The sequence below is a fragment of the Galeopterus variegatus genome, unplaced genomic scaffold (genome assembly GCF_000696425.1).
Source record: "Galeopterus variegatus unplaced genomic scaffold, G_variegatus-3.0.2 Scaffold1809, whole genome shotgun sequence".
Taxonomy (NCBI): Eukaryota; Metazoa; Chordata; class Mammalia; order Dermoptera; family Cynocephalidae; genus Galeopterus; species Galeopterus variegatus.
The window spans coordinates 303,863-330,727 of record NW_007727920.1 but is presented as its reverse complement, the minus strand read 5'-3'; the positions used below and the strand labels follow the sequence as shown (position 1 = coordinate 330,727).

Genomic DNA, 26,865 nt, shown 5'->3' with positions numbered 1-26,865 from the left:
GGGGGGGGGGGGGGGGGGGGGGGGGGGGGGGGGCGGGGGCGAGCCGGGGAGCTTGGAGGGAGCGCGCCAGCGAAGACGAGCGGAGCCGGGAGGTGCGGGGACAGGCAGGCAGAGCCTGGCCGGCAGCCTGCGGCTCAGCGCCGATTGTGCCGCAGGCTCCACGTACTCCCGCCTCTGCCCAGGCTCCCGCAAAACTTTTATTCTCTGGGGCCCCCACGGGTGCGTGAAGGAATCGGAGCGGTCGGCCGTCTCCGCGCTCGCCTTCAGCGGCGACGGAGGGAACGTGCATCCCTCTCCCGCCGGGCTCTCGAGCCCTGCGCCTCCTCACCTGCTGATCGCTCCCCGGAGCCTCGAGGGGGCACCCGCGGAGGGGCCGCGCGGGCGTCGGCGTCTCGGAACTCTCCCGCTCTCCGCGGCGGACTTGCCCGGGGCAACTTTAACTTGATTCCTCTCGCCCAAGCGGGGCACCCGCGGCCTCGCTCGGAGCAGCCTGCTTGTCTGCCTCCCGCCCGGCTCCGTGCGCCTCCTCCCCCCAGTCTCGGCCGCTGCTCCGCCTCTCTCCCCGCGGGCTGTCCCCGCAGTGCTCCGGGACCCGGCGAGCCTTCCGGGCGCGCGTCGCTGCTGGTGGTTGGGGCTGTAGCGATAATAAATGATAGAGGATACAATGACTTTGCTGTCTCTGCTGGGTCGCATCATGCGCTACTTCTTGCTGAGACCCGAGACGCTTTTCCTGCTGTGCATCAGCTTGGCGCTGTGGAGTTACTTCTTCCACACCGACGAGGTGAAGACCATCGTCAAGTCCAGCCGGGACGCCGTGAAGATGGTGAAGGGCAAGGTGGCCGAAATCATGCAGAACGATCGGCTCGGTGGGCTTGACGTGCTGGAGGCCGAGTTTTCCAAGACCTGGGAGTTCAAGAGCCACAACGTGGCCGTGTACTCCATCCAGGGCCGGAGAGACCACATGGAGGACCGGTTCGAAGTTCTTACGGATCTGGCCAACAAGACGCACCCGTCCATCTTCGGGATCTTCGACGGGCACGGGGGCGAGGTAGGAGTTCCTCGGGGCTGTGTGTATGTGTGTGTGTGTGTGTGTGTGTGTGTGTGTGTAAACAAAAGGATGTCGTGTGCGCGGCGGGGTGGGACCTGGGTGCGAGGGGCGTGGTGATGACCTGGTGCCCAGCTGGCCAAATGCAGCTCAAGTTCACAAAAACACTGCTGGGTCCAGGCCGCGTGGGGCTGAGGGTCCAATTTAGCGGAGGGGGGTCATTCACAGCATATTCCGTGCCCTTTAATATGAGGTGCCCTAAGGCCGGAACCCAGCAAATGACTGTGCTAGTTTTGCTGGGGAGAATTAGTAGTATCTCCAGCGAACTTTGGCCCCGGGCCTCAGTGCACCTGTTCTAGGGTTTGAGGCTGAACTAGGCACAAAGAAGGAAGGCTGTCTTTGATGCCCCGTTAGGGAGAGACTAAATCTGCAGAGCAGAGTGGGGCTCAATGAGGGTGAAGGAAAGCTATGGCTCCTTCCCATCACCTTCGTTCTAGAGGGGAACCCAAGGGGCAGCTCTGCGCTTCTTACCAACTCCATCAACTTTGCGAGTGCAGCCGGGCCAGTTGACAGGAGTGCCTTGTTTTTAGGCCGCTTGTTTTTAGCTGGATCGCGTCGCGGAACTGAGATGCCCTTGGCCTGTGCAGAGGTGGCCGTGCCCGCAGAGGAAGCGGTACCCCGTCTTCATCCCTGCACCCTGGCTGGAATGGGAGCGCAGACGTCTCTCTGTTTCTAGACTCCTTTGTTTAGGGTTCATCTGGGAGCAGAAGATGGGGCTAGAGGCCGGTTCAGGTCCCTCTCCCACATTTCTGCGGCTCTGGGTTGCGCACGCACTGGGTCTCAGGTTTCCTGGAGGTCAGGCGAGGGTTGGTTCTGCTTGGCTCTGGTCACCGGGCCAAGCAAAGTGAGTGGTAAATGTGGCTCCAGCGCTATACTCCAAAGAGCACCACGCCAGTCACTCCATCTGTTTCATTTTGGCAGTTTGTGACAATTTCATTGCTGCATACTCTCCCCCCCCCCCTTTTCTTGTTGGCAGCATACTTTTTTACTTTTACTGGTACCCTTCTTACTCTCATCATTCCCTCCCCCCCCCCCCCCCCCCCCCCCCACTCCCATCCAACTTACCCCTAACTCTCTTCTCTGACCTCTGGTCTGTGGGTGTGCTGTAGGGAACTGTAGAAAATGTCACTCTCTTTCAAGCACTTGCTTCTTCGGCCTTTGTTTTGGGTGAACACTGAGAAAGCTTTCACTTGGTTATCTAATCTGCATTCTCCACCCACCACTCTGCTAATCTTTCCATGATACTGTATCTACCTGCTTTGTAGAACCAACTTTGCCAAGAATGACAGACAAACTTAGTAGGGAAAATTATTTGGTAGAACTGAAATCAGTTTTTATTTTCCATCCACCCTAGCCCTTTTTATATTGTCTTTCAGAGTGAAATTTTCTCACTGGTTGTAATTTTGTAGCCTCTTGTGTAGTGTGGAGTTCTTCTCTCGCACAGTTAGGTGAAAGATGTCAAGTTAATAGAGGAAAGAGACTTCCTTGCCGAATACTTGGGCAAAAACGTACGTGAATGATAAGGTTGTTAGTATACTAACTGATTTGTTTTCTTGGCTTGAGTGAGAATGTTTGTATTTTCATTTTCCATCATTGTTGACTGATGATAATTTACTTCTGGTCTTAGGATGCAGTTTTATTTTTAATAAAAAAATAATTTAAATAATTTAAAGGTCTGGATGTAATATTAATGTTGTGAAACTTTGGGCTGTGGTTGTCTGGTTATGATGTATTGGCATGTTTTGAGCCTGCACGTGTAAGTGATTGGGTGGTTTAAAAATTTTTTTCTTTTGATATTCCAAAGCCTGAAAGTTGCAGACCCAAATAGGTTTCAGGTTGAAAATTTCCAGTACTATCTTGTGGTAAATGTACCATTCAGAAAAGGGATGTGATAAATGCTTTTATTTTACCAAGAGTATTTTATATTTACATGGCTTTTCATTAAATTTTTGAAGTAATAAATGAAAAGATCTGTTAGCCAAACCATGAAATGCTTTTCATCGTGCCTTACATTAGAAAGCTTGCTGTTTGCAAAATAATTAATATCAGTACCCTTAAAAATAGAATAATTGTTCCCTCTATAACCTCCTACTGTGTACAGCCATTTTTTTGTTTTTGGCTTTGTTTTAGGGCAAAATAAGGAAAGTGCTATAAAAGGAGTCATTTAATTGCTATTGGGAATGTGATAATAACAAATAATGGCAGGTAGTTTCTCTTTTGCTTTTTCTTTATATATCATCCAGAGAAAATCCCACCGTCTAATTCTTGTCTTTTGTGTTGTTTAGCTCCTTTAGCATAACACCTTTAGCACCTCACCAGAGGGGGGTGCTACTGTTTGATTTTGGTATAGATGATATTTATCTCCTTTCAGAAAAGAGGAAGTTTTTTCTGAACTCTATTATTTATCTATATACTGTTTTTGAGGAGTTTAACTTTTTTCCAAATAATTTACACTTGATATGATAGGCCATAAAAAAACCAGGGCCTGTCTACAATAGTGCTTTTCATATCCAGAAGGGACCTTGTATAGCCTTGTATGTTCATTTCATTCTTGTATATCCATTTTATCCCATTTTTTAGATGAGATGCTCATTGCTGGAGAGGTTGTGACCTTCCTAAGGCTACATGCCTAGTTCAAGGTCTTTGGTTTGTTGATCTTTAAGTTAAACGACTGGACAAATTGCTTTGCATATTTACCTAGATAGATAGCACCCTGAAGATATGGTGTGCTGAGGGTGTTATGGGGACACAGAAGAGGGACATTTAGATCAGATTCAGAGGGGAGAAGTCCAGGGGAAAACACTTTGAAGGCATCATTTACTGCAATATTGAAAGTTACGCTTTGGCTTTAGATCTGGCTTTGAATTTCTGGTGTGCCTTATACGAGCTGTGACCTTGGCCAAATTGCTTAAGCAGCTTGATCTGGGAGTTTATTATCTAAAAAATAGAGATAAATAATGCATGCAAGGTGCACCATGATCAGTTGTATTATACTCTACTTAGAGAAGTACTTAGTGAAGAGGAAGATGTGAAAGAAGAAAGCTCAGGGACCATTAAGTCTGTTGGAGTGGCATTATCCAAGGGAGAGAGACTGTATCTGTGGGAGAAACAACTTTGATTACTAGAAAGATGTGTTTTGGGCAAGGATAATTCATTAGGTATCTTCTATGCTCTCTATCTCTCTTTGTCTAACTTATGGTGAACTTCTGATTACTAATTCAGGATTCTAGGTCTCTGGACACTGAGAGAGTAGCATCTTGGCTTCAGGTGCACATTTTCTGATTGGTGAAAAGGAATATTCTCTATAATTAATAAATTGGTATTCTGATTTGTACTTCAGCCTCTTATGAATTGGGTTAGCTTGAGTTAGTTCTCTTGAGCCTATTCAACTGCAGATTCTTTGACAAAGATATGTCTCTGTATTTGTTATGCTGAGGACCAGATTTGATGGCTGTGACTTTTTCTAGTTATATGAGATCTCAGAGAGCCTTGTCTTGATCGTCCTACAGGTCACCTTCCTCACTTGAGGTTCTCGGATCCCTGAGACATCCTATCCACGATACTATGGGTGGATGGTTGACTGTGTGTGTGTGTGTGTGTGTGTGTGTGTGTGTATGTGTGTGTGTGTGTCGGATGCTATGGCAGTGATTGTTTTGTTGTATAACATAAGATTCAAACAACAAAAAGGTAAAAAAAAAAAAAGCTCTGATAATGTCAATTGATGTGGAAAGGTTGTTATTTTACAGTTTAAAAATAATGTTTATCTAGGAAAATGGTTGTTTTTGTGCTTATCTGTAATTTTTATCCACAGGCAATAGGTGGGTTTTTGTTTGTTTTTACTTTTTATACTATTTGAAAGAAATATAACCAGTCCTTTGAGGAAGCTTTGTCAGTGTTCATGGCTGAAACCTATCAAGGAAAATGGATTGTTATGTGCTCCATATGCTTATGGACAGTATCATATTAAAGGTCATATATCTTGACAGTTGACACACAGCTTGGCCAATGGTTAAAACTTAAGAGTTCCATACTTCACATCAGAGAGAAACTGTACTCCAGGTGCTTGTCAGGGGCTGCAGTCTTCAGGCTCAGCACTTCTCAGAAGCTCAGAAGAGAAACTGCTTATGGAGAGTTGCCTGAAGGATATAAACAGTTTGGTTCTTTAGATCAGTGGTTCTTAACTTTTCTTGAGTCATGCTTCCCTTTGAGAATGTTATTTAACTTATAGATGTATCCTCCAGAAAAATAGACATGCACATCAAATTTTATTATAATTTCAAAGACAAGCGGACACATGAAGCTTCTGGATTTCAGGTTAGTCTGGATAGAATAAAATCTGTTTCTGATGAATCTAGATATGCAAGGAACTGTTTACCTGGACCCATCCTTGGCCCTCCTGCCTTGGTATCTGTTATGTGCATTTATTGATTTGTGGGCTGTCATTTGCCTGTGAGGGTTGTTATGAAGAATGTCTTCCAAAGCTCTCTGACAAATCAACTGCAAGGATGTTGTTGAGAACTTTATTTGTTACATTATGTAGTATCTTCTTTATGAGGACCAAGGGAGAAATAGCAGTCTAATACTTTTTTGTTTTTATCTTAAAGATGCTGAATCATATAACTGATTGGGTCATCCTGTATTTGTTGACTGCTAGAAGTGTTAAGAGCCAAACTTCTGACCTACCTCTAGTAAATCTATAGACTTTTATGGAATGCATTTATTTGGTATGTGAGCCTCACTCCCAGGACAGCTTATCTTTCCTACATTCAATTTTCCTTTGTCCAATTTTTCTCTTTCTCCTTTAGCTATGTTATTTTATCTTGTTGTAGTTTATGTATTTATGTAAATTTCATTGGATACTTCTGAAATAAGATATAGTTCCTAATAAAAAAATTGTGAGTAGTACAATGAATGATCTGCTTTTCAAACATTACAGCTGCTGTTAGTAAATGTTTGACTCCCACATTAGGATATACAAGAGGCCTAGGGATTTAGTGTGGAAAACTGCCTTATGGTTTAAGAGAAAATTCAGATTTTATTTTCGTTTATAATGGCACATTAAAATTTCGGCAAAAATAAAAAAAGTGGGGTTTTTTTTGTTGTTGTTGTTGTTTTTTTCTTTCAGTGAAACCTCCTCTCCTGTGCTTAGGAACCTCATTGTAGGTGAATGTAGGAGCCTGATGGCTGACCTTGGAGCATCTTTCTAACAGGTTGTAAAGAAATTCAGCTCAATTACGCTAACATTTTCTGTGTACTCTGCTACATGTGGAAAACAGTGTTATGCTCTGTGTGATGTCCCAAGATGAATAAGCACATTCTGTGCCCTCAGGGAGCATTCGATCTGCTTGGAGAGATGAGCTTTTTAAAAATAGCAGAGCTACAAGTTGCGTACCTCCTATAAGTGTGCAATGGCCTGATTGAGGCAGCATGGGAAATCTTGGATAATTTTGAAAAAGAACTGACATGTGATAGTATCCTAGCATTTCAGTAGACAGATTGGGTGGAAGGAGGAGGGGAAGATGACATTACAAGTGAGAGAAAAAGTATGGAAATGGTACAGAGGAAGTAACATGCAGACACGTTTGGAAGATAGGCGGGTAGCCCCATTTATTTAGAGAAGGCTTTCCCGAACAGCAGTCACTTTAGAAGCCCATTCATTATTTTTTCCATATTTGAGTACCCTCTATGTTTTGATATACTCAATATTGTTTTTAGATTAACTTTTTTTTTTAAGTTGAGTATATTTAATTGAAAACTTCATATCAGCACCGTGAGTGGAAAATCCACGAAATGAAATTCTTGGCCTTCGACCTTCTAAGAAGTTGTCTCCATCTTGGTGGAGTAGAATGCTTCTAAAAAGATTCCTCTCCTAATACTCTGGTTGCCTCTAGAGTCCCTCTGTCCTTCTCCCCTTGCTTTTTATGAGCGGAAAGGTGGCTTTTAAAATTTAATAGCTAGATATAATTTGAAGCAGGACAGGCTGCTGCTCCATTTGCAGGTGGAGGATATCTCTGGTGATGCTGCTCTTTGAGGAACCCTGGTTTGGAGTATCTCTTTCCACTGTGACTTATGGATAGAGAAGATTTTATGTATAACACACCTATGTGGGGAACCCAGAGCTATGGGCAGTTCCCAGTGTTCTAGTATAAATTCCATCCCTGTTTCCAATGCAGGTAAATGAGAAGACATTATAGGAATAAACTTTAATTCTTTCTAGCTTAGTTTTAAAAAGTAAATAATTCACAAGTTGTTTTTTTACTCGAACCATTATTGGCCACAAATTGTTTGTGACATGCTTATAATGACAAAATGTATTAGCATTCTGGGACATTAAAGAGACTTGGACTGGGGTTTAGGATATAAACAGGTGAGAGTAGGAGATGCTGCTGGAACTGTTGTTGCACTGATATTGAAAGCCATGTTGAGGAGCCTGGGCGTGTTCTAAAAGTATTGGTGAACCAGTGGATATTTTTGGGCAAAGGAATGGCATAAAATCCATGCTTTAACCATCTTGTTCCTCTATATAGAGCATTGATTGGAACGAACAAGATAGAATGATCGGGGAGGGTCAGGTGGGAAGCCTGGGCCAAAGCAGTGAAGGTGAAACCCAGGGATGTAGATCATTGCTGAAAGAGAGTGAGAGGATGGATTGGAGACTCCCTGAGGTGATAAGACTGCTGTAAGTGTTCCCAGTGTGGCACTATCAACATGGAAGAGGTGGCTGGATGGAAGAGCAAATTTGGAAAATAGTGAGTTTGGCTGTACATTTGTTTCCTTTCTCCCTTAAGTTTAGACATTTTAAGTGTAGACATTTTCTGGGATTCATAAAATGCTTGTTGACTGTTTAGCTCCCCAATTGTAGTGCATTGTTTCTGTTATACCTTGTCTAAATGGAAATATTTTAAAACAATGAAATTATACATTATATATAATATCTGATTTATTCAAATGGAAAAGCATTTATTATCATTTTACTTCCTTACCAGGAAATAACTTAGGTTTTGTTGCAAGGAATAGCTTTTCCAAGACTGAAAACAGCACTGTGTCTTCACTTCTCTTAAATAATTTCCTTATCCTGATGGTGATTTTAAAATTTAAAAAATATATATATATATAATTAAATTTCAGATTTAAGTGGCCCCTGGGCTCTGTCCAATTTAAATATAGGCACATAATTTATTAGGGACTCAGTTCAAAAAAATGCATATTTTTATTTTCAGTGTTAATATTTGAAGCATTTGTTTCATTCTTAATTTCTATTTTGATCTTTAACCACTTCAGGAATATATTTTTGTGATTTTATTTTTATTATTGATTTAGTGATCTTACTTAATGAATATTAAAATAAGTCTGCAGCAAGTTAAACATATTTATTTATTTATTTATTTTTTCCTTTTTGTCTTTTTTCGTGTCCGGCAACGGACCGCAACCCTCAGTGTCGCGCCCGTACTGGACCGGGACCGGCAACGGGATCACAACCCTCGGTGCTGGACCCGCACCTCGCTCAGCCAGTGAGTGGGAACCGGTCTGTATGTGGGATCTGAACCCTCGGTGGGAGCGCCTCCACGCTCCCAAGCGGCGCACTGTAGCAGTGCGCCACCGGGCCGGCCCAAACATATTTAAAAATAATTTTAAAAATTATAAACGAGATATGACTACATGATAGTATAGGAAGAAAAAAAACAGTCACTCTTAATCTCATTACCTGGTCATATGTACTGTTACAATTTTGGTATATTACTTGCTGATCTTTTTTAATGTGCATTTTAAATATAATTTTATATAGTTATAACAATGTACATATAATTTTACATTTTTTTTTACTTTGTATATCCTATCAACACACTGTCATTTGCCCTGTAATTCTTTATTATATTTCTAATATATTTTTTAGTGATTGAGTAATATTCTATTGAACGAATATTTGATAGTTACTCAACTGCTTCCTTATTGGTTTACATTTAGGTTGCTCTAACTTTTCACCATTGTAAATAACATTATAGTAAATATTTTTGTGCTTTTACTGTGTTTGGATTGTTTCTCCAAGGTGGATTTCCAGAAGTGGGATTGGATCAAAGGAGGAATAAAGAAACTACCATATTGGCAATAATAATATTGGCTGATATCTATTGAGTATGTATAATATGTCAGGCAGTGTTTAAAATACTTTATGTATGTTTTCTAATTTCAGTTTTCATAAGGATTTATTAGGTAGGTACTATATTACCCTCATTTTATAGATGTAGAATTTAAGGCACTGAGAAGTTGAGTAATTTGCCCATGGTCTCTCACAGCTCATAGGTGGTGATACTAGAATCTGAAGCCGAGATTCAGACTTAGAGCTATTTGTCTCCAAAGCCTGAGTTATCAGTTTCTGGTTGAAGCTCTACAAATCTCATAATTTGGGTAATGAAGTACTGATAGCATCGTTATGTGAACACTGCCTTGTCTTGTCATTTTTCTCAGTAGGACTTCAGGTTTCTGTAGGACTTCAGGTTTCTGGTATGACTCTGACGGTTGTGTCATTGTGACACGTGGTGGTGTTCTTGAAAACTCTATGCTGCAAACCGTGGTAGGTGGATCTTATGATTACCTAGGAAAGTTCTGTAGTTACGAAAGGATTGGGGTGAGAAGACAGAGCAGGTGATACCTCACATTCAAACAACCATTCTCATCACCCCCCATCTTTGCTGGCAGAATCTCTATTCCACTACAGAGAATCCCTAATATTTTTGCCTGTTGGCTCATGAAAGGCTTGCATAGAAGTTATAGTAGCATTAGCATACCCAGTCACAATCAACAAAGATGATTTATGTTTTATTTTACTTTAAAGTACCAATGGTTTGACTTTAGGAGATGTAGGTGTGTGTATGTATATGCATAATTTTCTCTTTATACTGACGTGCTAGTGTTTTTATTTTTTTAGGACCAAAGTAATTTCCTTATATATGTTATTAATTTTAAACAGCAAAATATTGTTTTCTTGTTTGTGTATAATACTGAATTGGTATATTTAATTTGAGTGGATGTTAGTCCTGTGTTGTCATTCTAGACGGCTACTTAATATATTATTCTCTTAGGCAGCCTAAAGTCAACCCCAAGCTTTGGTAACAGCTAGATATAAACTGTTTTTAATATAAATCTTCAGAAGCAAAGTTTAAATAAATAAAGGAAGCCATCATTTTTAAAATAGGCAATGGAACTATAATACCTTTTATAGCTATCTTTTATAGTTATAGGCTCTCCTTTGAAAAGTACAAAGTAGTAAATATTCATGCAGATAAAAATCATGCATATTGATAAACTGATATCCTTTCAATACAATTGAAGTCTGCTACAAAAGTGAGGATAAAATACTTCTGAAAAATGAATCTAAAGACTTGATCACTTGATCTCTCTGGAGATATTTTGTCCCTTTCTTCCTTTCTCTCTCTCTCTCTGTCTCTCTCTCTCTCTTTTGTTCTTTCTAGGATAGGGCCCAATTTAATGGAAACTTACCTGCCTCCAACTTCTCTACAATGAGGGAGGGTTTTGGTAGTAGAATCTGTTAAGAATGAGACCTAACTTACTTTCCTTCATTCCTAGAAGATAAGGGAGCTCCTGTCTGCTTCTGGGCATGGGGCTCCTGAAGTTAAGTTTGGAGCCATTGCATACAATAGTGCAAGATGTACACTGTACATTGATAACAGAGAGACACCATTTTCTAGTGGTGCGAAAGAACTGTCTGCTCCCCAAGCCAGGCATCTGGTTTTCAATAGCTTGGAAACTTTTCTGGTTTGTACAAAGGTAAAAGGCACCACAACAGCAGGCTTTATTTCTGAGGCTCACAGTTTTTTTACCATACCATTCATCATTATTGCCCTCCTTGTCCTGTTCTTGTGTGAGCAGCTGGCAGATGATCTATGTGTCTTAGTTGCTAAATCAAAGACCAGTTGTCCATGCACATCATGTCAGCAAACCTTGTGACTTCCCTGAAGAAGAGAATACTTATTTGCATTTGCTTTTCAACATTAATATTCCAGGTTTAGGTCATTATAAACGTGAGTGGGGATTTAATACTCTATAATGGTAAGTCTTAAATATTTCAAATTTTTAATAGGAGATTCTGTATTTGACACTATTCTTGGACAGCAAAGTTTTTAATCTAAAACATGTTTTTATAAAAAAATATATTTGTTCTTTTAGTTATAGAATTGTCATAGGGCAGAAACTTTTGATAAGTATATACTCTTTCTTTTTAATCTAGCAGTGCTTTCATTTATCTTTTTAATTAAATGAATTAACTTTCAGTTAAATCAGTCACTGGACATTTTCTGGTCAAACCTCTTACTGACACTGTCAGGATTTTATGGAAATTAAGACATAGTAGGAACTTTGATCATACTGTTTATCTTTTTGCCCCCTAAAATAATGAATTTTCTATAACTGGTTTGCATAGGTATATGATAATATGACTATTCCATAGTTTGGGATTAAGAAGTTTTTACTTCTCTTTTATTTTCACACTGAGAAGTTTTTCTAAATTTCTGTTTAGAAAGAAGATAATTTTTCTCTTTAGATGGGTCTGGCAGGGATTTTGAATTGTCATGTAATACAAATATAGTGTCTGATGCTTTACAGGCACACGGAATATCTATTTTTAAAGACTTTTATCAAGGAGATGCCACATTGTCCTTGGAGAATTTTTTTCTCTATAATCTTTCCTCCAGAAATTTTATATTTATATTGTACTAGGTCCTTTTGGTTTAAGCCCATTTCTGGTAGCCTGGCTTTAACAGAGAGAGATAAATTAAGATGCGGTTGTTACCATTTTTAAGTCAGTAAGACTATTATAATTAAAAATCCCACTCGCCTTATTAAATAATTACATCAATTTAGGGGAGAAGTACTCATCTCAAGAAAAGGAGGTGCAAAGTAATTTCTACCCAAGACGGAATAGTTTCCAGATGATCAATAGTAGCTCCTCTTTGTAAAGAGCTAGCTTGGCAATAAAGGAAATGTCCTCTTCCACTTTTACAGATTGGTTAGTTTTATCTTTTATGTCTGTTGTCAGAGCCGCTTATGCTACAGATGGACTAAGTTCTAGCTGGACTAGATGGTGCATTATTTGCAAATTTTTGGTCGCAAAGTGACAGAAAGCTCAAGTGGAGGCAGCTTAAACACTAGGGACAGTTATTATCTCACATAACAAAACGGCTGGAAGTAGGTTTTGATCTAGCAGCTCAATGACTTCAAGGCTCTAGTTCAGTGTCTCAGAAATTCCCTTTGCTTTATACTCATGATTGCAAGATGTGATACTTAGAATTGCTGCAGCCATCCTTGTATAACTACATCCAGAGATATGAAAAATTAACTATAGGGGCCGGCCCGGTGGCGCACTGGATAGTGCGCCGCTTGGGAAGCGCAGCGGCACTCCCGCCCGAGGGTTCGGATCCCACATACAGGCCGGTTCCCGCTCACTGGCTGAGCGAGGCACGGGAGCAACGCCGAGGGTTGCGATCCCGTTGCCGGTCCCCGGTCCGGTACGGGGGCAACACTGAGGGTTGCGATCCGTTGCCGGACACGGAAAAAGACCAAAAAAAAGACAAAAAAAAAAAAAAAAGAAAAATTAACTATATCTGTCCTGTGTTGTTCTTTTAAGTCTGAGGAAAACCTTCCTTGATAGTACTACTCACATTTTGTAGGCCAGAGATGTGTCCCATGTGCATGCTTAAACGAGTGGGTTGGCCATGGGAATATGATCAGCATGATTAACTCTGACCCATAATAATTTACCCCAGGTCTGGGGTGGAGCACAGCCTCTTCCAGAGTACATGACAACCTGGAAAGGTGGATAAGACTAGAGTTTTGTTAGCTAGGAAGAAGGGGAAGTGGGAGTGGTGGTTGGGTGGGCCACACAGGTGGGAAGGGGGTTTAGAGAAGGTGGCCTGGGATATTCCTTATTCTGCACATTAGCAACCTCATCAGAGAATGTTTCTGTAAAGATAACACTGATGGGGGGAAAAATCAACTTTAGCGGTCTTTGGGAAAGGGTAAACTATCTAATATTTGGATTGACTTAGGAATGGTTTTGCCTGGGAAGTGAGATATACATTTGGTATTTTAGGGTCCCAATAGGTAGTTTTCTAACTTAGATGTTCTCTCTGTTCTGTGTAAACTAGCAATAAGGAGGGGTTTGAGTGGAGAACAACAGGTGTTTTTTTCCTGTAATATATGAGTGTATGTTTAGTATAGTCAATGCTACTGATGAATGTAGAAATATCAAAGGAGTTCTGTTGGCTATTCATTTCTATTTTACTATCTCCTATTTTAGATAATGAATTTGATCAAATTCAGTAGGATTTTTGTCCTTTAATTATTAGATATCATAAATTTTATTATTTTATTTTAAAATATTCTAATTTATTGCAGGCTAAATAGGGGATTCCTGGGAGGGTCAGATTTTTTTGTGCTCATTTTGGAGTGGGACAGTCTGACAGTGGCCTAGGCTACAGTGAGAAGGGAGAGTGTACAAGACTCAGATTTTTTCTATAGGTCAAATAAATGCACTAGGAATAAATTGTGTGTGTGAGTATGGAAGTACTCATCCTGCTGCTGTGCCTATAAATTGATTACAGTGAGGCCATCTTTTTGTAATGTTTTCTTGTCTGATTATTGCCAGTTTGAAATGGTTACTGACTAAATTTCCTATTTAGTTTTAGTAGCTTTTCTGGTGATTCATTCTCTCTCTGCTTTTTTTTTTTTTTTTTTAAGATATGCAATCGTATTGTCTACAAATAACGTAATTTTGCCTTCTACTTTCTAGATAGTTATACTGCTTGTTTTTGTTTCCTGCTTCATTGTATTAACTAGAACTAACAGAACAATGTTTTGCAATATTGGTGATAGTGGGTGTTATCATGTTCTTGTATTTGAGATTATTTTAAAAAGTTTGGGATGAAGGGAATGTAAAATGGCTTCAGTTTATGGATAATATAGCTAAAGTTTTTTTTATTGATATAATAAAGATAAAAACCGGTTGAAAAGTAAGAGCCAAAGAAGAAAGGATATCAAAGTAGGTAATATAGAGATTTTATAATCACAAGGATGGACTAGAACTTAATGTAGATGTGATGCTGAAAACCAACATACATTAGTTTTATGAAGGGAGGTACAAACATTGTCTTTCTTTTTCTTTGGGAAAAATGATCACTAGATTCATCTTGAGGAAATGTCTGATGAGGCATTAGTCTAAACAACAGACATAATGTTTGACTGCACAGGATACTGATTCTGCAGGTTGGGGAAGCCCTAGCAAGACAGGCACAGGAATCCCCCCTCCCCACCCTGTGGGAAATATGGAGCCATCTTGCCCTGGCACTTATGCTGATTTTGGTGAAGATTGTCCTTATTTTACCTAGGATTTCCTGTGCTATAAAATCCTCCTAATTTCTACTACCTGTCCTGTAAGGAAACTGTGGCTGCTTACAGAAAAGTCTCACACTAAGTGGGGTTAGGTCCTAACTTGGTGTAAAAGACAAAAGTATGTCTAGTCAAAATTTCCCTTGAAAGATCTCTCAAATTGCCCATAAGGAACAGTATACATTATTCTGCACATCTTACTTTGTAGAATAATATGTGGTAATAAATGTATAATACCCAAAGTAAATGTATAGTACAGAATAAAGTATATATGCATGTAAGATATAGTTTTATAGTATTTTAAATGATATAAATGAGTATCTTGAATTTGTGTAGATTTGTGAATGGTACTATTACTTCACTGTACTTTCTGTAGGATAATAGAATAAGTAATTGAAGAATATTTTGAGATTTTCAGGCAGTGATAGAAACTTTTTTTTTTCCTAAAAAAAAAGAGCATACTATATATTTCTGTGTGTGATCACTTTGAGAAAATTTGGTCTGTTAAAGTTTTAAAGATACGAAGCATAATAAACATGTGACTTTTTGGAGTTAAGAGTAAGAACGATTTATCCTGATAATTTTTAAAGTCAATTTTAGGAAGATAATTATAATGCCATATTGAATGCTTTATTTTTAATCTAAGTGCCAGCCGTAGCTTTGACACCAGATGGGAATATAGAGATGGGCACTCAGCCTGGTAATATATATTCATAAATACATAGAAAAAGTTTATATTTGCCATTTCTTTCTTGCCTATGGCTTGAAACCCTGGTGGATTTTATTCTGCAATAATTTCAGAAGACGGGCCAATTGGGGATTCCGATCTTTCCCCTGCTTTCTTGGCAACCCCTTGAGCATCTGATATGGTACAGAAGACGGGCCAATTGGGGATTCTGAGCTTTCCCCTGCTTTCTTGGCAACCCCTTGAGCATCTGATATGGTACATTCAGGCCTTAACCTGTTTTGGTAAAACATCTGGTCCTGGGTTTTTCTAAGAGTGAGACTCACAAAGCAGCAAATCATTCTTGGAAATGAAACTTGTATTCTTAACATCTAGGGGATGCAAGCAGCTGCTGCTGAAGAAATCATAGGGGTAAAGAATTAGTATCCTGACAGTGGCCAGAAAAGCTCTTTGTACCTGCGTATTATAGCCACAGGCCTTGCTTGGGTTCACAGAACTATGTAGAGACAGAAATTGTTTATCTCCAAAGCATTATGTAATGCAAACAGATTTAGACATGAAAGAGTACAGGCAGGCATGTACTTTGGAAATGTTGCCTAAGAGGGAATTCTTTGTTGAAAAGAGAGCTAGCTTTTTTTTTTTTTTTCCTTTCTCTCAAAAATAGGATAACAGTGGGAGTGCCTGACTGATGTTCACACCTTACCAGAGAGAAGTCCTCACCTTCAGCTTCCATGGTGCCTTATGCTACAGGGATAAGGACTTCCACCATCTTCATTTTTAAAAAATTTAACATTGAGAAAATATTTTCTAATACACAGTCCATATTCAAATTTGCCATTGTCCCAACTGTTGTGTTTAAAACAGCTTTATTGAGTTATAACACATACAATAAACTGTTCCTATTTAGTGTATGCTAATTGATCAGTTTTGTAAATACCCATGAAACCATCACTGCAATCGATATAATGAAAATACCCATACCTTCAAAAGTTTCTTTGTGCTCCTTGGTAATTCCTCTCTTCTGTCCTCCTCTCACCCCTTCCCTCCATCCCTAGGCAATCATTAATCTGTTTTCTGTCACTATAGACTAGTTTCAATTTTGTAACATTTTTTATGAATGGAAATACATAATATGAGGGTAATTCAGAAAGATAATACAAATATTTCCATGAACTTTTTGAAGTACCCTCATTTTTTTTTCTCCTACTCAGCACAACCATTTTGAGATTCATCCATGTTGTTCCATCTGTCAATAGTTCATTCATTTTTATTGCTGAGTAGTATTCCATTGTATAGATATATCAGAATTTGTTGTTGGACATTTGAGTTGTTTGAGTGTTTGGCTGTGAACATTCATGTACAAGTCTTTGTATGGACATATGCTTTTACTTCTCTGGAATAAATACCTGGGAGAGGAATGTTTGGGTTGTATGGTAGGTGCATGTTAACTTTTTAAGAAACTGCTAAACTGTTTTCCAAAGTGGTTCTCCTATTAACATTTCCATCAGCAGTGTATGAGAGTTCCAGTTGCTCCAGATCCTTGCCAACCTTTTAAATTTTAGTCATACTAGTAGGTGTGAAGTGGTATCTCAATGTAGTTTTAGTTTGTATTTTCCTAATGACTAATGATGTTGAGTATATTTTCATGTACTTTTTGGAAATGGCCCTTTCTGAAGACTTACAGAGGAATGGTTATCAAATCTTGTTTGTCTTGTAAAATCTGACTTTTGTCCTTGCCTCTATGGTGTGAATGAAAAGAGAGAAAAAGAGGTGAAAGGGAAAGGAATAACTCTCTTACTAAAAGGAGAGAGGCCCAGAAGTACAGCCTAGAAATAAGTGCTGAGAAGTTATTCAATGTAACCAAGAAATCAGATGAAATGAGGGCAGAAGGGAAAGATTAGGGCCTGTGACCAGTAAAGACAGTTTGTATTATCAGAATCTTTTGATTTCTTAAAACCTCATTTTCCTGTATTCTAGTTTAAAAATCTGAATGATACTTCTCTTAGAAAAGTGCCTCGGAAAGCATAGACTGCTTACACTGCTTTTGCTTTCTTCCCGGTGAACTCATTTCCTTTTGCCATCTGATACTTTTTGAACCTGGGTTTTTGAAGGTCTCCGGTATGTGATGGCCTGTTTTCAGCCCTCATCTTTGATTTTTCTGTAGGATCTGACTTTCTTGACCACCTCTGTCTTCCAGATACTCACCTCCTCAGCCTTAGTTGACACTACTTAAGTTTTTTTGCTCCTTCTCTGACTTCTTTGAGGCCTTCACTTGCCTCACAAACCTGGGTCTTGAGAAGGGCTGTGCTCGGTGTGCTGGTCTCATTTTGTTTCTTTGCTTCAGAATCTTTGCAGCTTCCATGGATTCAGCCATCCTCTTAGAGTACAGGGCACCCCTTCCCATCTACAGCCCACATCTTTACATGCAGATTTAACATTTTCTTTCCGGGTGTCACACTGATAACCTGCTTAAAACTGAATTTGCCTCCTTTGTCCCTAGATTCATTTTCTTTTCAGAGTTGTCTCTTCATCTTGTGGTGCTGTCATTTTCTGTCTTCCATTCTTGAAACTACCATGTCATCTTTTGCCTCTTCCCTTCTTCATGTAATCCTGCAGGGCTTTCTGTAATGCTTCTCAGCCCTGTGTCTTTATGGTCACACCTCCACCATACTAATTCAGGCTTTCATCACTTCATGCAAGGATGTGATAGAGGCTTCCTAACTGGTCACTTTTTCTCTGGCTTTTCTCTTTTTCAGTCCACTTCTAAACTCACTGGGTTATACACTGTTTCTTTTTCAGCAATCTCTGATTACAACCACAATTTATTTCTCTGAAGTTTGTTTTTTGGCTTCTTATCATAGCATCTCAGACTGTTTTATCTTACTTGATCTTACGTTGCTCCCCTACACAAAACTCTGCACTAAGGCAAAATTGTATTCACTAAATATTTGAGTGGGTGTACATGCCCACTGCTGCTCCTTTGTTAACTGTTCCATCCTCTGAGAGAGTTCTCATTCCTCTTTCCCATATCTTTGTCTTGTCCCTATTTTAAGACTCTCCTCAATTTCCAGCTCTTCCATGAAGTCTTGCTCGGCCATGTCAGCTTTAGGTAATCATTCCCTCCTTTGAATTTATGGTCTGTTATAGGCAATCAAACATTTGTGTAATTGTTCATTTTTAAGGTACTTTTCCTTAATACCAGAGTTCAGTGTCCTTGAGTTTCATGTTTCTAAGTTCCTGTGGTGTACGCTGCACTGTTCAGGTACTTGCATTTTAATGATAACGATATCTTACAATAATTCTGAAAATAATGATGCCTAACAAATGAAAAGGAACTACCAAGTTATGTGACTGCATTTGCTATCACTTACATCTTTTGGAAACAAAGGGCTTTGCTTATTCTTCTGTGGAATGCCCACAGCGTGCCATGTCCTTTCATGGTGTTCTCTCACTGAATCCTCATGGTGTTTTGAGGCAGCTGTTGTTATCCCCATCTTACAGTTGGGGAAACTGACACTCAGACTTCTGTGTGCCCAGCGTTTCACACTGCTAAGTGGCAGAACTGGGATTAAGATATTTCCCAAGTCTGCCTGATTCTAAAAGCCATCTTCTTCCCTATATCATGCTGTCTTTTGCTATGTGCTGACAGGCCTGGTTTGGCAGGGCATTCACAGGGGGGTTATACTGTTAGTATAATTTCTAGTATTGTAGATTATCTGTGGTAAATATTTCAAGTACATGGGAATGGAATTAAGTTGAGGAGATAAAGTATTTACAGCATATTTACTCTTTGTTTTACTCTTTGTTTTTCTCATCACCTCTGACAACTTGTGCAATGTTGATCCATTCAAAAGCCCTTTAAATAATGATCAAGGAAAATGCAGTTTAAATATATAGAATTCTGGAGGTTATCCTAGGCAAGTGGTTTTCATCAATTTGACAGTTAACTATTTCTGGCATAAGGCAGGAGTTTTGAGGATTGGGGCTGGAAACTAAACAACTTAGGTTTAACTCAGTCTACCTTTCAAAATGTGGTCCAATTATTTGGTTGGAAGTGTTTTGGATTACAGTACATTAGACATGCTTCAATTTTCAAACGTAAGTACAAGAACATGTCCTATAGCTCAACTGGAAAAAAAGTTCAGTCTGTAGTTTCCTTCTTCAAAGTATCATGGAAAACAAAATTATATGTAGTATTCAGTGAGCATCAAAGAGTAAGGAAATGCAAATGAACAATTTCAGCTGCCTGAGGGCAGAAACAGTCTATGAAATTTCAATTTCATAGACTTGAAATTTGGAACTCAAACATTCTTAGTTTGTACTCAGAGAAGAGAGTCATTAGATAAGTTGCATGATAGAATAGAAAACAGCTTATTGATAGTGTGGGAATACCTTAGAAAGGAACAGAAATCATCAACTTTACCTAATTTTACCCACCATCATCAATATATATACTTATATCTTTATTTCTTCTACATTAATTATTGAGTTAAAGGAATAGCATGTTTTAAAATGTCCAACATAAGGAATTTATAGAATTCTCCTGTATGAAATGAACATTTCCTACTTTGGGGAGCTTTATGAATCATATCGAAAACTGAAGTAACTCAGTTCTTAGCAAGTAACACTAGTAGCTACTTCTTTCTCAGCTCCTCTGACCATAGAAAACAGAAATTGCTTTGGTTTTTTTTTTTTTTTCTTTCGCCCATGCAATTACCACTAATCACCATTCCAGAGAAAGATGGTCTCATAGGATCAAAATATGATGTTTCCTCAAGGATTATATTAAATTACCCTTGGCAGGATTGCATCTAAGCTGAAAAACATTTTTGCCTTCCTTAAATTGAGTAGGAATTATGGCTGTGAATGTTTAGACTTGCATTATGCCTGTGATTTAATTGTTTAATTATTCTGTGTCTACTTTTACGTACACTGTACTACCTTGATGCCTTTTTTCAGAGTGAGAGCCCATAAATATTTGTCAAATTAATCTCATCATGGAATAAGAGAAGATTAGTACTATGAAGGGTCTTTTGTAGCCTTTCGATTCTAGTATGAGGATTTAATCTAAATAATTTCTAACAAATTATCTTTTAAAGTTTTTAATTGTGGCAAAAATCACATAAGACAATTTACCATCTTAACCATTTTAAGTGTATAGCTCAGTAATGTTAATTATGTTCACATTGTTATGCAACAGATATTTAAGACTCTTACATCTTGGAGGACTAAAACTATTAAAACTAAAACTGTACCTATTAAACAACTCTTTCTCCCGCCCAGCGCCTTATAATCACCTTTCTACTTTTCTGTTTCTGTGAATTTGACTATATTATGTACCACAATGAGGTGGAATCATTCAGTATTTTTGTGACTGGCTTATTTCTCTTAGCCTATATCCTGAAGATTCATCTATGTTGTAGCATGTGACAAAATTTCCTTCCTTTTAAAGGCTGAGTAGTATTCCAAATACATATACCACATTTTGTTTATCCATTCTTCTGTTGATGGACATTTGAGTTGCTGCCACCTTTAAGCTATTGCGAATAGTGCTACTGTGAACATGGGTATCCAAATATCTCTTCAAGATCCTACTTTTAATTTTTTTGATATATACCTAGCAGTGGGATTGCTGGATCATATGGTAGTTCTATTTTTAATTTTGGGTGAACTGTCTTACTGTTTTCCTTAGCGGTGATACCATTTTATACTCCCACCAACAATGTACAAGAGTTCCAGTTTCTTTACATCCTTGGTAACACTTGTTATTTTCTATTTTTTGAGAGTAGACATCCTAATGGGTATAATGTGATATCTCACTGTGGTTTTAATTTGCATTTTCCCTAATGATTAGTGCATTTGAACAGTTTTTATGTGCATGTTGGTTTTCTTTGCATATGCTTTTGGCCATTTGTATATCATCTTCAGAGAAATCTTATTCAAGTTCTTTGCCTATTTTTAAATTGAGTTATTTGTTTTTGTTGTTGTTGTTGAGTTGTAAGAGTTCTTTATATATTCTTGATATTAACCCCTTATCAGATGTATGATTTGCAAATATTTTCTCCCATATTTCTAAATTTTTTAAAAACTTTTGTTATTGATATAATTTCAAACATCCAGAAAAGTTGCCAGACTAGTACAAGAAACTCTTGTATACCTTTTAGTTAGAGTAACCCACTGTTTTGTTAAGGAGCACCTAGGTTATTTGACAATTATATTGAGCCAATCTAAACACAGTAAATTACTTGTGGCTGTGAGGGAAATAAAAGTATAAATGGTCCCTGTCTGAATATGCAACACAAGTAAGAATGTTTATAGAGCAGCAGGTACAGATGAGAATAATACACATAAGAACAAAAGTGAGAGGGGGCCAAAAAGTAAGAATAACTTGAGTTATGAGAACTGGAGACCTGTTCTAGTGGTTCTCTCAACATGGATCATACCCCCCACCCACTGGGGGATTTTTGGATTTTTGGCAGTATTTGGAGACATACTGGTTGTCACAACTATGAGGAGTGTGTGTGTGGGGGGGAATTGTCCTACTGACATCTAGTGGGTGGAGGACAGGGATGCTGTTAAATATCCTACAGTGCACAGGGAAGCCCTGGACAACAAAGAATTAATTATCCAGCTCAAAATGTCAGTAGTACCAAGATTGAGAAATCTTGCCCTGTCCCAGGAACCAGACTGCAGAAAACCTGTGTTGAGAAATGTAAAGGCTTTGGGCCCAGAAGCTCTCTTGAAGCTCACCTAAAAAGTGCTTGGATGGGCCGGCCCGGTGGCGCACTGGAGAGTGCGCCACTTGGGAGTGCGGAGGCGCTCACGCCGAGGGTTTGGATCCCATGTGGAGACCGGTTCCCGCTCACTGGCTGAGCGTGGTGCGGGTGCAACAACCGAGGGTTGCGATCCCGTTGCCGGTCAGTAAAAAAGACAAAAAGGAAAAAACAAAAAAAAAAGTGCTTGGACAAGATAGTGAAGACCATGCTTGGTAAAGAATAAGGTATGTAAAAGTATTTTCTTCTCTTTTTTGTGTATAACATACAATAAGAGGGCTAAGTTGGTCTGCCTACTATAAATTTTCTACAGTAAACAGCTTAAAAATGCTTTCTCTGGTTTTGTTTTGTATTGCAGTCCACTTATAGCTAATGTGTTCCTGTTATTACATTCTGTTTTCTTTGCTACTTTCGTCTCTAAAAAAACTACCTAAACTCTGAAAAAAGCAAATATCACACAAAAGATCTTGAAGTACAGAGGAAGAAAGAGGTGGTGTTAGGAGAATGTTACTTAAATGGCTTCCTTTCAATTCTCAGTTCACTGTGGAGAAACTAAGTATCAATTCAGTTTTGTCACTGACTCCACTAGGCTGGGAAGGGAATAGAAATAGCATGTGCTTTGAAATCCTGTAGATATGGATTTGAAGCCAGGCCCATCTATTGCTGGCTGTCTGACTTTGGGCAAGTAACTTATACACTGTGAACTTGGTATCTTCTTCTCTGCAAGGGCTATAGTATCTGCTTCACCGAGTGGTGAGGGGCGCTGGGGTGCAGGAGTTAAGCTGTGGATTCTTAAACCTAATTGCCTGGCTTCAAATTTTCACCCTGCTACCTTCCAGTTTTGTGCCCTTCAGTAAGTTTCTCAACATTTCTGGGGCTCAGTGTCTTTATCTGAAAAATGAGGATTATAATAGCATTACGTCATATGGCTGTTATGACATTAAATGAATTACTACCAATAAAGACATTAAAGTGGTGCCTGGCAGATAGTAGGGACTTGGTAAATGTTAGCTATTTTTAGGATTAATTTGAGATAAAGGATGGAACCCCTTAGTGTCTAGCAAATCGTAGGTGTTTGATAAATGGTTTTTAAAAATTTTAATTTTAGTAGCAGAGAGTTTGTTACTATATAATGCCATTATAACAAAATTTTATTAGCCCTGAAGTTAAATTAGTGGAGATTGATCTTAAGAAGTCTTCAGGATGCACAGAGGAAAGTGGCCATTCTTTTGACTTCTACTTGTACCTGTCAGGGACTCCTTTGGATCCCTGTTCAAAATGTCCTTAAAGAATTGCAGGCCTAGCCACATATCTGTGGAATTTAAGAGGCTACTTGAATGGCTGTTTGAGTGCCTGGACTGATGAGGGAGGTTTGGGCTGGAAATAGTTATTCTTCTAGTCCAGCTTCCGTGAAAATACCTGTGGTGAAGAGGAAGTAGAGAAATAGCAGGAAATAGCATGGAGTTTGATTCTTTTCACATTCCATGTTTGTCCTTGGGATATGGGAGTGTATCAGGCTGGGTGAAGGGACCTTTCTTTCTTTCTTGACAGCATAAGGGATTTAGGCTCAGCCAAAGGTAACCAGTGGTAGAACCAAATATAGAGTTGTACCAGTTCCTGCCAGATATTGGTTTGTAGACAGACATATTTGTAGGGCACATATGGCTCAGTCTTTCCTTGAAATGCAAGAACATAGTATCTCATTTTGAGATAAAGCATATTTAAAAGATTTAGCATAGTGCCTGGCATCGTAGTGCTTTATTAAGAGGTAGCTATCATATCATCATTACTCTTAAACTTGATGTTTTAGTTTAGTTAAGAAACTAATGAAGCCTTTATTCTTCATTCAGCAACTCTGATTCTTTTATTTATTTTGTTTATTTTTTACTTTTTATGGAAGTACACACATTCAAAAAGTATATGTCAGAATTCTACATCTTGATGAATTTTCACAAACTGAACACACTCATGCAAGCAACACCCAACTCAAGAAACAACATTACAAGTATCCCAGAAGCCCCAGTCATATTTCCTTCTGATCAATATCTCTTATTTTTTAGGAACAAACTGTTTTTTCCTTTAGTGACATTCAGAGCTACTCAAGGCTTTATGTAAACTCTTAATAGCTATGGTGGACAAATATAGACTTAGAGATGACCTTATTATATGCTTTTATTCTCTTTTGCTTTAAAAAGTGTGTCTTCTGGAAAGGGATTTCAGTACAGCAAGTTGTAACATTTGGACATGGATAGCCTGAGTGATCTTGTAGATCTTCCTCTCCAAACAGGTGATGTGTTCTTTGCTTTTATTTGTCTGTACTGTAGAAGTCCACTGAAACCAAAAAGTTGTCCATTGTACTAAAAGGAAAATGGCTTGGCGGCATAGACCTCTTAGATGTCCTCTCTACAAGCATTCCGCATTCAAAAGAGCTCAGGGCACATCATAGAAATCCTGTGGTGGAGGAAGGCTGCACAGTGCCGGCTGCGATCATCTGCTAGAATGAGGTAATTAGGCCAAAGGCCTGGCAACTTCCAGGAGTAATGGACTGTGGTGTGTTTACCCTGCTTTTGTCTGGATATATTTGGAAAACCAATGGTAATTTTTTAGAAAGCACCTTCTAAGAGGAAGAATAAAGGTTTGGGAGTTGAGTTTGAGGCCCTTTTTATATTTTCTTTTTGAAATTAAATTACTGAACACATTAATTCTGAAATTTCCTGGATGTTAGCCTTGCCTCGTGTGTCTTAACTTCCTGTTCCCAGCTATGGCTCTGCTAAAATCCTGTACATGCATTTCAGAATGTCATTACTCATTTTTGGCCAGAGTTTTGTTTCTTGACATTTATATATTTATTTTTAAAAAATGAGATATAATTCACATACCATAGCATTCACCTCTTTAAAGTGTGCAATTTATTGGTTTTTAGTATATTCATAAAGTTGTGTCACCATCACCACTATCTAATTCTAGAGCATTTTCTTCACTCCAAAAAGAAACCCTGTGCCCATTAGCAGTCACTCTCCCCATTCCATTTGTTTAGTTTTGCCAAATAAATGTTCTCATTACTATCTCTATTTCATAGAAGTCTTTCTTCCAGAGGGTTTCATGACAGTTGTTTGACCTTTCACATAGAGGTTTGTCCTGGACAACTTCTGTTTTGAAGTTGATTTGGGGGTGCATTTTTTCAGCACTACCAACCAACATCACATCACAGTATGTTATTCACAATCACTTATGAAAGTTTCAGTGCATATGAACAACAGTATGGTTTGCAGAAAACAGCATGGTGAAGATTTCTATGTGCCCAGGTTAGCCTGTGCTTTAAAAGTTTAATGGATTGACAAGTCACTTCTTTTGGCCTATGTGGAAAGGTTTAGATTTGTTTGTTTCTTAAATTAAATAGTTTTTGAAAAAAATGCAAAAAATGTATTTGTATTTACACTTAGATGATTTCTGAAGGAGTGGAATTGATTGTTTTTAAACTAACATGATTGACTTTCTTTAAAAACCTCATTTAGGGAGGGGGCAGTTAGGGAGAAAACGGTTAATGGACACAAAGGATAATTATGTTTTGCAATGATAGATTTGCTAATTATCTTGATATGATCATCACATATTGTACACAAATATTGATAGTCAACACTGTATGCCACAAATGTGTATAATCAATTATGTTCCATAAAAAAAAAAGACCCCATTTAGATTCTAAAAGTTTTTCAATCTGTCTATCTGTCTGTCTGTCTGTCTATCTATCTATCTATCTATTTATTTTTTGGCAGCTGGCCAGTATGGGGGTCTGAATACATGACCGTGGTGTTATCAGCACCACACTCTCCCAAGTGAGCTAATCGGCCAGTTCTATATTTTTATTATTTCAAAAGTAATATATGCTAGTTGAAAAAATTTTAAATGCATAGAGCTTAGAAGAGTTGTCAGGTAAAAAAAGAAAGTTGTCATTCTGCCTCTCACTTTATAGAGTTTATGCTTTTTTTTTCTTTATGCCTGATGCTATTACCTGCTGAAGCTTTACTTAATTTTAAAATATACTTCAGAAATGCTTGTTTATTAAATCGTGTTATTCTATAATTTAACACTGTTTAAAGTTGATGGAAAGCTTTAAAAATTTTGCCTTTTGAAGTAGTGATTGCTAAGAAAAACTCCTAGTAATCTTTGTTAAAAATTCCTTTGGCCTCTTCATGGGCCAGAGGAACTTCTGAGCAACTGTGGAAATGTACATACTTCAAGAGTTGGGTCTGTTTATCATCAAAGAAGGCCACGTGAATCCAAAACCCTTAAAGGCCTCCTCCCTTAAAGCAGCGTTTATACAAAGGCTTCAGGACCAAATGACTTCCAAATTCACATCTGCATCTTTTCAGGCACAAATATTTCATTGCAGCAATGCTGACTGCACTTGTATTGCACATTTTTTTTTTTTTTTAGTAATTCTTAGGGAGAGAATGGTATTTACCATGTACTATGTATAGAAATTAAATGATGGAGGCATCAAAATTCTGTGGTTGAAAAAAGAATTCTGGAATTGACTAGATTTACTACCAAAAGTAAGTAGTTACCATGTCTCCCTCTCTGGGTATTAAATAGCTCTCCGTTTTCTCCCTTGAATCCTAGCTCTGCATTTCCTTCTGGAGTTTCCCAAAGGCTTTTTATAATTATGTAGGGATGCTTGGCTTTAGAACTGAGTTCTAGGGAATCAGGTATTGGACTGAAGAAATATTTTACAAGAAGAAGAGATGGCTGTGGTAGTAAGGTTTTTAAAGATACCAAAAAAGGGATTTGGAAGAGAATCCTAAATTTATTTTAGGACAGAAGTATGAGGGATTCTTCACAAAGTTCATGGAAAGATTTGTATTATCTTTTAATTCAGTTTTCCACAATACTTTTGAAGT

The 26,865-nt window shown here is 38.6% G+C and overlaps 1 protein-coding gene across 1 annotated transcript in view; it reads left to right on the top strand.

Annotated features, from left to right (window-relative positions):
* The first annotated feature begins 514 nt into the window (after window positions 1-514).
* Window positions 515-26,865, top strand: part of PPM1L (protein phosphatase, Mg2+/Mn2+ dependent, 1L) — a 292,946-nt gene continuing 266,595 nt past the window's right edge. Inside the window, exon 1 of the mRNA XM_008579103.1 lies at window positions 515-1,048. Coding sequence (XP_008577325.1) covers window positions 650-1,048 — 399 coding nt within the window. The 5' untranslated portion in view covers window positions 515-649. The remainder of the gene's footprint in view (window positions 1,049-26,865) is intronic.